The sequence below is a fragment of the Trachurus trachurus genome (genome assembly GCF_905171665.1).
Source record: "Trachurus trachurus genome assembly, chromosome: 12".
Taxonomy (NCBI): domain Eukaryota; kingdom Metazoa; phylum Chordata; class Actinopteri; order Carangiformes; family Carangidae; genus Trachurus; species Trachurus trachurus.
This window is the reverse complement of record NC_139908.1, coordinates 7,219,302-7,231,602: the sequence shown is the minus strand read 5'-3', so window position 1 is coordinate 7,231,602 and position 12,301 is coordinate 7,219,302. Positions and strand designations below refer to the sequence as shown.

General features: G+C 38.6%; 1 protein-coding gene across 1 annotated transcript; it reads right to left on the bottom strand.

The window, feature by feature from the left end:
- Positions 1–1,468: 1,468 nt before the first annotated feature.
- On the bottom strand, positions 1,469–11,989 carry trappc13 (trafficking protein particle complex subunit 13). The gene is made up of 13 exons (XM_083983119.1): positions 11,879–11,989; positions 10,711–10,779; positions 7,961–8,060; positions 7,770–7,854; positions 7,546–7,673; positions 7,383–7,455; positions 7,020–7,064; positions 6,625–6,642; positions 4,184–4,317; positions 3,895–4,093; positions 3,689–3,789; positions 1,882–2,029; positions 1,469–1,792 (listed from the first exon to the last, which is right to left on the bottom strand). The coding sequence occupies exons 1-13, from the start codon at positions 11,922–11,924 to the stop codon at positions 1,685–1,687; spliced, it is 1,254 nt and encodes a 417-aa protein (XP_083839245.1). The 5' UTR covers positions 11,925–11,989; the 3' UTR covers positions 1,469–1,684.
- Positions 11,990–12,301: the final 312 nt, after the last annotated feature.

The following is a 12,301-nucleotide window of genomic DNA, read 5'->3' as shown; positions in this document are numbered from 1 at the left end:
AACTAGTAACGACATATTCAGGTGGGTCATTTTGCATGCTCTTAAATAAATCTGGTATTTGGGATCAGATGCTTTACAGAAACTAATAGGTAATGCTAGGGCAGCACAATGTTTTGTCTAAAACATGTGAATAAATGTCTTGAAGTTGATCAACTGCTCACTCCTCATACTTTCTGCCTTTGTGTCATTTCATGTTAAATAATGCTGTAAAATCCTGAATCATAGCAGTTATTGTAACAGCTCTTTTTATTAGGAACACACACAGAAGAGGAGAATCCCACTCTCCTAAAGAAACTAAATAGCTTGTGTGACCACTTACTGTTGTTTGTGCTATAAACAGCAACATAAAGTTAAACTTCAATCATAAAGCCACACAATCTGACTTTCATAGTCTCATGTTAACTGTACATTTAAAAGATAATAGTGATATTGTGTTAATCATATGTAGATGATTATCAAGGTTCATTTATTGTCATTCTAAAACATACTTTAGAAACTAAACTTGTACTGTTACACACTGTTGACCATAAAGTTGGAATAATAAATACACATCAGTAATTGCCTTTGATCAGGTGCAATGATGATGATGATACTGTTACCCAGGTGAAACGAATTCATGCTTGTAGACAGGATGCCATGACGTCTTAACGCATTGATCCATGTCAGGGGTGGCTATCGTCAATCAAGTGACTGAGTGACATTTGAAAAAGGAATATTGGACTTCTTATGCATGAATGTCTTTCTGTTAAACCAATCAAGCCCTCAATCCTATTGTTCAATACCCCCAATTTTGTTTAAAAGCCTGAATACACAGCTTGCAATGGTTAATTGTGGTTTAATTTTCATTGTGATATGTTTGGAAGAGATTGATCAATTGATCAGTTTTGAGATGATATACACTATATCTATCAAGAGTAAACCACATTGTCACAGTCATGTCATAAGAAGAGTTAATATATGTATTCCAACTTTATGGTCAACAGTGTATATCTTCTATTATATATATTATATTACAACTATATTTCCATACTATTATATACTTTATACTACTATTGTAGATCAGTTTTTGTTCCTTTCTCTACAGTTAAACTCTCCACCTCTGAACACTCGTACTCAACTCCAATTAATTTGCCAAAAAAACCTACAAAATATACAATAAATAAAGTTGAATGTGACTAATAACATTTAAATTTTCCCCCAAACTTGTTACAGATATCACTGTAACATTGTTACGTTGAATTCATGTTGTGAATATCTGACATTGTGTCAGGACAAGTTATGAATGGTCGTCTGTGTCCTTAGGATCTAAAAGTGTCAAAATAAATGTAAAAACTTTCTCAGATCTCCAGTGAACAGATGTTTCATAAATTATTCTTCATATTATTAATTTTTCTGCTTCTTCTTCCTCCTCTGTGTTTCAAAAACCACAACGGACACAGTGACGTGTTTTTAAAAGCAATAGGAAATCAAAGTTTACAGAGATTTTATTAACATTTATGCACATTTACATTATAATCTTCAAAGAAAGTGATTTATATTATTCACAATTCATTTTTAAAATACAGCATCATCCCCCTTAGGTTTGCAAAAAAGAGTGAAATGTCAGCGTCATGTGCAGAATTCCACAGTTGGTCCAATCTTATCTAAAATGCAAAAAAAAAAAAAAAAAGTGTCGATAAAACTTCTAGCTCTCGTTGCTGGTATACGGACAGACCACACACACTTGTGCGATGTCGTCGTATTCGTACGTCCTCTTCAGAAAGGTGTCCGTCAGTCTCAGTCCAGAAATACTCTGAAACACAAACCGTGACGTTAAATTACCGAGCGTCAGCCATCTTAGATTTCAGGTTCTTGATAACAGTGTGTGTGTGGAGGTGGTACCTGCAGACCCTGGACGGAGGAGAGGAGGGTGAGGGGCAGAGAGAGCGAGGCAGCGGGGCTGAGTTTCCCCAGCTGTCGTCCCGATACGCCACACCAGTGGATCGACCTGGTGTTGCACATCTCTAACACCAGGTCCATGGTTCTTTCACTACGACACGACGGTCACACACAGAGAGAGAGAGGAGAAAGTTTAGGACAGAATGAATGCTGCACTTCTATCTTCATATCATATCAGTACAATCAGTTAAAACACAATTAGGAGTCATATACATAAGCCACTAGACAGAAAATTAGGGGCTGGTTTTTACTTCCAAAGCCAAACACCAATTTTCTGAAGCATACATCAGAATACAGATCAATGGAAATATCAAATTCTTTACTACTACACTGCCAATGACTCAATCAATATTTTAAAAGCAAATCAAGAAAGACCTTGGACATACTGGTCAGGGCCAGTGGTATTTTGATCTGATTTTCATGGCCTAGATCTGGGGTTCCCAAACTTTTCCATCCCTAGTAGTTCCCCACTGAGTAGCATTAGCCCTCTGCAAACCCACCGAGTTTGAGGCCCGACGTCAGACACAAACTGCCTGGTCAACACTAACAGTTTATGACATAATGAATGAAATTTTGACTGGCAGGCAATTAGAAAAACGATGAGCATGGTAAATAATGGCAAATGTAGTAATTTTGTTATATATTTTATAATGATGCCCCAAATATAATAATTCAATTTTTTTTTGTTATTTGCATTTTCTCTTATCTTCCATCCAATTTGCAGAGGACCCCATTGAACCCTCTGGCGGCCCCTGGCAGCCCTCCAGGGGGCCCCCCGCCTCCACTTTAAATAACCCACCGGCGAGATGATCTCGTAACTGTACACTGCTTCATGTGTGTTTTTTAGGTTTAGGATGATGATTCATGTGTCCTGTCAAGTTTAATGTTTTGTTGCTTTGTCTTGTCTTCTTGTTTTTAAATATATTGTTTCAATGTGGACCACAGTGAGACCAGCTGGGCTTTAGGGCAAAGCTGATGGGGATCCTTACAAATAAATAAACAGAGCTGGGTGCAACTGGATCATGTCTGGAATTCAATAATCTAATCATATGATATTGATTAAAGGGATAGTTCACCCAAAATTCAAATTGCACTCATTATCTAGTCACCCTCGTGTCGACTAAGGGCTGGGAGAAGTTTCAGAGTTATCCGTGGCTTCTCGGAGTTACAGGGGGTCTCGGCGTAGCAGTGCATGTCCATATAACGGTTGCAAATGGATACCACTTTTCTTCGTTTGTAGCGGAAGCGTCTATTGCACGAACCAGGAAGAGGAGCTTCTGCTACATGAACTGATGAAGCCTCTTGGATGAGAGGTGAAACGTCTTCCTAGACAAATAACTAAGTCCAGTTGCTTTCGATTTAACCTCCTTTGAAATACTATGACCTGGACAAATGAGAATATGCACCGGCTTCTGCTACAAACAAGCTTGAAATATAGACTTATTTAATTTTTTCAGAACAATTTCGCATTTCGGGGCTTCAATACAAGACGGACATTACATACGAGCAGCATGGAGGTATTTGGATGTTTTTTGGTGTGTCTTTTTGTTACGAAGACAGTTGGTATCCATTTGCAACCGTTATATGGACATGCACTGCTACGCCGAGACCCCCTGTAACTCAGAGAAGCCACGGAGGACTCTGAAACTTCTCCCAGCCCTTAGTCCACATGAGGGTGAGTAGATAATGAGTGAAATTTGAATTTTGGGTGAACTATCCCTTTAAATAGTCTGGATGTGTTTTTTTTTACCTGCAGTTGGTGATTTTACAGATGATGTCAAACGGCTCTTCCAGGTTGACAGTGTCAGGAATCATCTCCAGAGACAGTCTGATGTCTCCGTAGCCCGGAGCCTGGAGGAGACAACGAGGACAAGATCGGAAAAAGTTCACATGGAAGAGATATTTTTTTTAAATGAGTTTCTTTGAGGATTTTTGACAATGATCCATCCCCGATACCATTCTTTGCAGCTGGCTGGTCTGTAACCTCCCCCTCTCCCCGAGGTTGGTCTTCCATACGATATCCAGCTTTCCGATCACCGTCACGCCCTTGATGACGCCGGCCTTCTCCGCGTACTCCGGCTTCGGCTTCAGACAGTACAGGTACTGCCGCGTGTCCATGGGCTGCAGGTAGGACATTTTCCCAAACGTGGACTCCCTGATGGAGAAAAGACACGGATGTGTAAAAACTAATGAATCATTTTCAAAGTGGGAAGATGTGTGTGTTTATTTTATTTTATTATTTTACCCGTCATCTCCACTTGTGACGATGTTGAGCTCTGTGACGTTGTACATCATGGAGGGCTCCAGAGAGACCTTCTCCATGAACATGGGCGAGGTGGTGATGTTCTGGATCTGAGCCTCCAGGAAAACTTCATCTGTCTGAGGCACAGCACGGAGACGAGTCACACACACTAACATCTGCTGCTCACAGCCAAGACAACAGGAAACAATCTCCAAGGAGAACTGAGCAACGCTTCGACTTCCTTCATTTAAGTATGAAGAGGATTAGACTTGTGCAAAATCCTACTGTCTTAATAAAGGATACAGCATCACAATCTTTCAAGTCCGTCTCAAAACAATGTTCACATGACCATAAGTGCATCCTGAAAGTTTTCCACATCAGTTTAACAGGAAAAAGGAGGAATTTGATGTCAAACTGGATCAGAAACGTGTCTTTCCACAGCCAGTATGAGCAGGAGGAAACACTGTGTGATGTACATGTGGTCACGTGTGTTTGTTTTGAGATCCACTTGAGAAGAAGTGAGTTTATCCTTTGAGCTACTCTTCAGCTGATGTGACAGATAAACATCTACGTTTACACTGAAGACAACGTTACAACAGATAAAACACTGAACTCTACGACGTTTGCTCAGTCAACCTTCGAGGACTTTGTTAGTGCAAGTGCTGAACAGCAGAACATACGAGTAGCGGTTGCACACAACGACTGATTTCGACCAATCGATAAAGTGTCGTCTCTGTGACATCAACTAGTTGTGTGTTTTTGACCAATCAGATCATTTGAAGCATCAGACAACTGTCACTTTGATCACTCTGCTGAGGAACTCATAGATTTATATCTGACAATACCTGAAACTAATTCTGCTCCGGTACTGCTGAATAAAATATTTCAAATTCACTAATACAAATACACTTATTACCACTAACTAATCAATAATACCATATGTCACCGTCAATAATCAGTTATTGAAGGATGAATACCTTTTAACTCACTTTTACTACAAGCATTTGCAGTTCCTTTTTCCATACATTTATAAAACACTAAAACTAAGAGGAAAATGTTGTGTTTTTTAATCCTACAATTATTTTCCAACTTCCATTACTTCAGATTCAGACTGAAAATATAAATTATAATCAACAAATAAATTGTGATATATTTTTTAGAGCTTAAAATAAAATAAAAAAGAAGCTAAGATTGCAAAATTAAGTGATGTAAATTACTGCATCTGTCATTTTAATCCTATAATAGAATATATATGATGCTGAGATGGACTATTTTGCCTGATGAGTAACCTATGAGTATTTTGATTCTCATATATGTTTATTTTTACTTAAATTAAATGTTGAATACAAGAGTTTTAGTTGCTTTTCTGTTAGGGTTATCATTTATAGAGTATTTCATAAGGAAAATCTGTTTATCAATTATTAATATTCAAATTACATGCACATAAAAATGCACAAAATAACATCTCCTAGTTTATCATAATGCAACTGACATTTGTTCAAACAATATGTAAACTTTTCTGAAAATATTTGGCTCTGTTATAATCTAACAAATCATATAAATCACCTTATATATATGATATATGATATGCAGCATATGTAATTTATATAACTGTCTTGTTTTTTGTCAGCAACTAGTTGATGCTTCCAGAGAGCAACACTCGGTGGTCAACACAAGTGCCAGGTTTTCAGTGCAACGTCTACTGTACAGAGAGAAACAAGGAGAGACAAGCAGAGATTAGTTCATGCCTGCAATTCAGAACATGAGAACTGACCATGAACCAGTGTGAACGAGGTTAATGTTAAATCACAGAGCTCAGCGTCTCTGCTTCATGCAAAGCCATTCCAACCAATACCTGACGCCTCGCGCTGGATTATCTCCTCGATTAAACTCTATTAAAATGATTAAACACTGATATTTGTTTTATAATTTCTGATAATAAAACAATAATAATAATTGGCCCGTTCCTTCACACTGTCAGCTTCCACCCAGAAACACAAAAATTCAAGATGAGATTCAAAAGTTCATCCTTGATATCTGCAATGTATTTAAATCTTGATGAATTGACAATGCGAACAATCAACTGATCATTTGCCCAATTAGGATCAATTATATGATCAATGCAAACCCCCACCCACCACAATCTGACACCACAAACATCAATTAAAGTCCAAGCCCTGTGTAGGATGAGTTTGCAAGGAAGCACGAGCGTCCAAAGAAAAGGGCAAAGGGGAAATAATGGAAAGTTCACACGTTAAATTTAAATCTACTGCACTTTGTTTCAAATTTTTAACCGTCTAACGTTTCAGTCACGACACACTTTCTTTCCATTTTTTCCCACTTTGCACCTTTCTGTTGGAGCCCAGAAAGACAAAGTCTGCTGCACCAAAAAAAGGATTAAGAGACACTAATGTTTCAGCGATGAGAACAGAAGAAACAATTACCACAGAACTGAGGTCACTCTAATGGAGAAAATAAAATACAAGACATAATAAACAAATGAAGTTACATGCCAAAAAAGATGATGACAATGAATATTTGTAGAAAACAAAACAAAAAACACTACTGATATGAAAACGAGGAAAAGGGGAAAAAGCTAATTGTCTCGACAGGAAAACAAGTAGTTTTCCTGTCTTAACTCTAACTCCGTCTATTAGCTTCTGGAAAAGTTTCCAACCATGAAATGAAATATGATGTAAAGCATGTGATGTATGCTACACAAGAACTTGTATGTCATACTGTACAGTTCTTCTATTTGCAGAACGATGTGATGATGGACGTGCGTGCAGGAGTGATTTAATGCCGACAGCTGCACTTTGTGTGTGTTTCCCTGACTCACCTCCGCGTTGTAGAACTTCGTCTTCACGTCCAGCGGCTTCAACACCTGGTTGAAAATAGATTGCAAGCTGAAAGCTGATGTTGTTTTCTCACACTGTATCTCCATTTTTGCAGAAAAAAAACATAAAAAAATGGAAGAAGGAATGGAAATCTGACAGATAATACAGTTCTTTCTGCTAAAAAAAGTAGAAGCACAGGGGAGACGGTGCGTTCACAGACTGAGGGGGCAGATGCAGCAGTGTGTGGATGGTAATTGCGTTTGCTCTGTTGCGGACCTGTGACATTTCTCAGGCCTCTTCCAAGTTAACGCACCAGTTTACCCGCTTGTCTTCTAATGAGAACACGCCAAGATAATACAACCCACCTGGAATTTGAAGAACTTCCGAAAATAGAGCTTCTCCCCGTATTGTGTGGTGTAACTGACGGCACAAACTAAGCTGGAGATTGGAAGAAAAAAAAGGACAAAGATGTTTAGGATTTAGGATTTTCAAAATAAAAGCATCTAGATAGTGAAAAAACAAACTCACATATGTGTTCCTATTTCTTTGACTTCGTGGTGGATGACGTCGTCGATGCAGCATTCAGATTTGAGTTCGGCCACCGCGGAGTTGGATGCAGAGAGGTTGAGCCTCTGTGAGCTGGTCTGTAGATCGGCCTGAGGAGGCGCACGTCACAAAACAAGACAATTATGTGTAGAAGAAGAGTAAAGTAAAGTGTAATAAACATTGTAGAGTTTATTTTTTAACAGTACCTTAACAAGAATATCCTTTACTACTTGGTTGCTGTCGTTGTGCACACTAATGTAACTGGAGAAGGTCTCACCCAGGAAAATATTTCTGAAAAGCAAAGATGTGGAAACAATTAAATCAACTGTTTTGTCTATAAAAAGATATATATTTTTTTTAATTCTTTCACTCTCTACAGCAGATCAGAGTTAATTACCCAAAGTTCTGTGGTAACGTAAGCATCTCTCCCAGCATCAACGTCTCTGCTCCTTTGATGGTGGACGGGTCCTCTCTCATTAGCTGACCAAACAAATCTCCTGTGGAGGCAAAAACACATTTTGCAGTGGCAGGTGGTGCATAATATGTAACGTCACTCACTTCCACTGAGAGCTGTTAAAAAGCACTTGACAGAGTGTTTGCAGTGCACAGCTCATTACACAGCACCAGAAAAACAAAAACACCAGAGACCCCATCAGAGACAGGAGCGATTTAACCAACAGATACATGTGTGATTACAAGTTACAACTATGCACAAGGAATATAATAATTATAATAAAGCCAATTTCACTTTGTGTGGTTCATAGATTTTAGATAAGAGAGCACTGAATTATCTTTTTGTATAGACAGGTACAATTAAGTAGATAAAAGAGTTGGATCAGTGCAACACTACTACTATTAAAACCACAGGGTGTTTAAAGTCTATTGTGCTTATTGTGTACACTACGCAGCACCTAAACAACCATCAGACTCCTGTGAGTTTCTCCCCTGGCAGCACTTTTATTTCTATTAAACCAACAACATCAAAGAGATCCCTGTGCATTATGAGCTCACTGAGCTGTTTGCAACTTTAAATTAAATGAATGAATGTGTTTCCATTCACCGACAAAAAAAAGAAAAAAGAAAAAAGATCAGTCAGCAGCAGCTGAACAAAAGAGTTTACTCCACGCGTATGCAAACAGTGCATATTACAAAAAGATGTGCACACATTTTCTGAGGATTGTGTGTCGTGAAGAAGGGAAGCATCAAAGAGAGAGAGAGAAGAGACCTTTGAAGATCAAGTTTCAGAGCAGCCTGAACCACAACTGTTTCATTTGGGCTCAGATTTCTCTCTGCTCCACATGAATCTAACTCTGTGATCAATTCACTGACAAATATCATCAATACCACTCATATTACAAAGCCTACTGTTGTGTGACGTGTGACGCTGGCGATTCATCTACAACACCTCTGACTTATATTAATTCATTCATTCATTAGACGGACAGTGGAGATTATGTAATAATCAGTGCAGGAGTTAAAGGTGGAGGTTTTATGACTCTTATGTCAAATCTGAGTAATTCATCTTCAGGATACTCTATACCTGCTCTTATATAAATAGAAAACCTACTTAGAAGTGCCAACATGATTTATGGTTACCGTGGCGTCCGCTTACACGTCGTTTCGGTGCTCTACTCCTCCGGCAGATGGAAAAAAACAAAACAAACAGTAGAAACTCAGCAGGCTTTCCCATCTAAATTTGGGAGCTGGAGCTGGGACAGTAAATCTATAATGCAGATGTAGACTGGGACTGATTCAAATGCCAAATGCAACTGAGTTCACAACGTGTATGAAAAGGGCCGATTTAACCCCATTTTATCAGCGTTTAGCCTCCAGCTACTGGATCGTACTCTGCGTTTTTAATCTAATATTTTATCTGTAGCTATGCAGAATTAATAAATCAAACATTTGGAAAAGATCCAGGGCAGTGTGCATTACAGCCAGCTGCACTCTTAATGCTTCAGCTTTAATTTATGACATTCTCGTTTTATTGCACCATCAATACTCTACCAAGGTTATTATTATAGCTCAGTAATGCAGGCACAGACTGAAAGCATTAAGGCAGTTATTTCCAGTATTTTCCTGCATCCTCTTAACCTCGCTATGCGGTTGTAAGAATTTTTTTTTTAATATATTGGCTGCCGTTTCCTTAAATAAAAATTGTCGTGCATTAGATTGTCGGCTGTCGCCCTCAGTGAGATGTTAGGTAAGGTCGTTCTGACCACAGACAGCATCAGCTGCAGGAAAGCAGAACTACTCCCATCACAGACACAAAAACCAGAAGCAGGACGCCCACCTCTGTCTGGTCTCACTACTTATTTTGCTTCCGATCATGCAAATGATTATGAAATCGTGACATTAACTTCTCAGAAAATGAAGAATTGGTAACTTTGCAAAGCCAGACAGACTGTCAGTTTCTCACTCACAGTCACACGCTAAGTAGAGCATGAGGAAACTAGAGAGGTTTCTTAATAAATCTGAGATATTATTTATGTATAGAGTTATAGAGTTTAGTTTTTAGCTGCAAATGCTAAGACTAAAACAGAATTTCTGTTTTTTCCAGAGCAAATAGCAAGCGATAGAAGCCCTTTTCAACATGCCCATAATCCCAGTGATGAATTAAATGACTAACAAAGGCAGCACAGTGGCTCATTTGTTTGCACATGACAGAACAAAGATCCAGTGTTTGAACCTGAACCAGCTGCCATGGGCCTTTCTGTGAGCAGTGTGCAAGCATGCCCTCCTTGTGTCTGTTTAGGTTTCTAACAGGTGCTCCCATCTCCTCCCACAGTCTGTAGTGTAGACCTGCAGGTCAGGTGATCTAACAGTAATGAACTAATCTGGCCAAACTCTGCAGGTGATTTCATTGTATTTTTAACAGTTTCATGGATCATCTCCAGGCCTTTTGTCATATGTGCTTGATGCTTCTGCTGCTGCTACATTTGTATCAAGCCAAAGTAAAACAATGGACCAAATCTGATTCCCTGACGATATCAAGACGCTGTGTATGACATGAAGCAGACAGATAGAGGAGATGCTACATAGACCATTAGCTAACACACAACACACTTCTCCTCCTCTGCTCCAGGCGAGTGGAAGAAAATTAAATCCTCCCTAAGGTTCTGTGTTTGTTGCTCTGAACCGACTCACCTGGAAGATCTCGCTCCTCACATGTCACTGGTAGGTTTGTGAAGAGCGTTGGTTTTGTTAATCGCATCACTGTAAAGGAAAGAGATATTGGTTAGTATACGTTAGTTACAATGGTGCTGTTTTTAAACATGTGTGGTAGGCTAATACTGGTATGAAAACCACTCTAGCCTAAGTAATTTCAGTCTCATGTAGCAGTCACACAGTCATGTGTCAGGGATTACTGTATCAGTTTTAGCACTGGGTCTGTCTGAAATTGTCCGGGTCAGTAAAATCATACTGATCATTTCATCTAAAAACTATCAATAAATAGTAGTCCAATATTAACAAAACAAAACAAAACAGTAGTTACTTCCCCAAACATGACAAACAATGGTCTAAAACTTCAAACTACAAACTACACTACGTGCCAAGTCTATCTGCATTTGCTTTAGGGCTTAAAACTAACTAGCTGAGTGTTTCCCATTTCCATGATCAATTAGCCTAATCAATAGTTTATAAAATTGGGAGAAATGCCACAGTGTCACAAGCTCCCACAATGCAACATGACATCTTGTTTTTGTTCGTTTTAATCAGAGATATTCAAGTTACTGATCATAATCATAATGAGAAAAAAAAGTGCAACTAAGGATTTTGCAGAAGTATTTTGTCAGCTAGACATTAATTAAATACTGGGCTACTACAGGTAAAGGGAGGTAAATTTAACTTAATAGCATAGTCGCTGATAAGAGCTTTGTGTTTTGTTTACACAGTAAGATCTGGGGGTAAAACTGGATCTTGTAAACAAAAATATAAACATCAATTGACACCTAGGCTACTCGTAAGAAAAACTGAATAAACATCTGTGCCAAGCAGCTGCCTGACACCCAGGCTAGCTGTCATCTCTAACGTTACTATCATTATGGAGTCATTTTTGATAAAGTAAATAGCTTGGACTTTCAGCTTTAAGGTTAAAACCCCCCAGGAAAGACCCTCTTTAGAGATACAAGTGTCACAAACAGTGTCTTTCTCGTTCAGTATCAAATTCAGACATTTGTTTCTATTAGCATCATTAGCAGCTAACAGCAACAACAAAATGACAAGAGTGAAACATTAACGTGTCTGTTTTACCCATTAAAAAAACAAAATGTGGACACAATATATATGCACAGCTGTCGTGACTTCAAGATACCTTTTAATGCGAGTAGATGTTCCTGTTTGGCCTGGTTTACATCCATTTTGACAGAGAAAACTGTCTTATCGGGAGGATGTTAGCTGCTATGCTAACTGGTGCACTTTAACCTTAGCGGAAATTGATTTCTTCTGCGTGTGTTTAATTCGAGGCGCTCCATAGATGCGATACCGCCCCCATGACACGGGGATGTGTAACAACAGCTCTTTTTCCCCCTTCCACATTTTTACATTGTATCTTTCTTTTAAATGGAATAAAATAAATAGATAAAATAAAAACATTTTTGAAACTACTCAATAAGGACTATTTACCGTCGGTATTGGTTGAATTTAATTAAACACTGCTTGTTTATTTTCTCCACACTCCCCTAGTGAAACTAGATGTTGCACTACACTGACATCTAGTGGTGTGGGTCAGTATTAC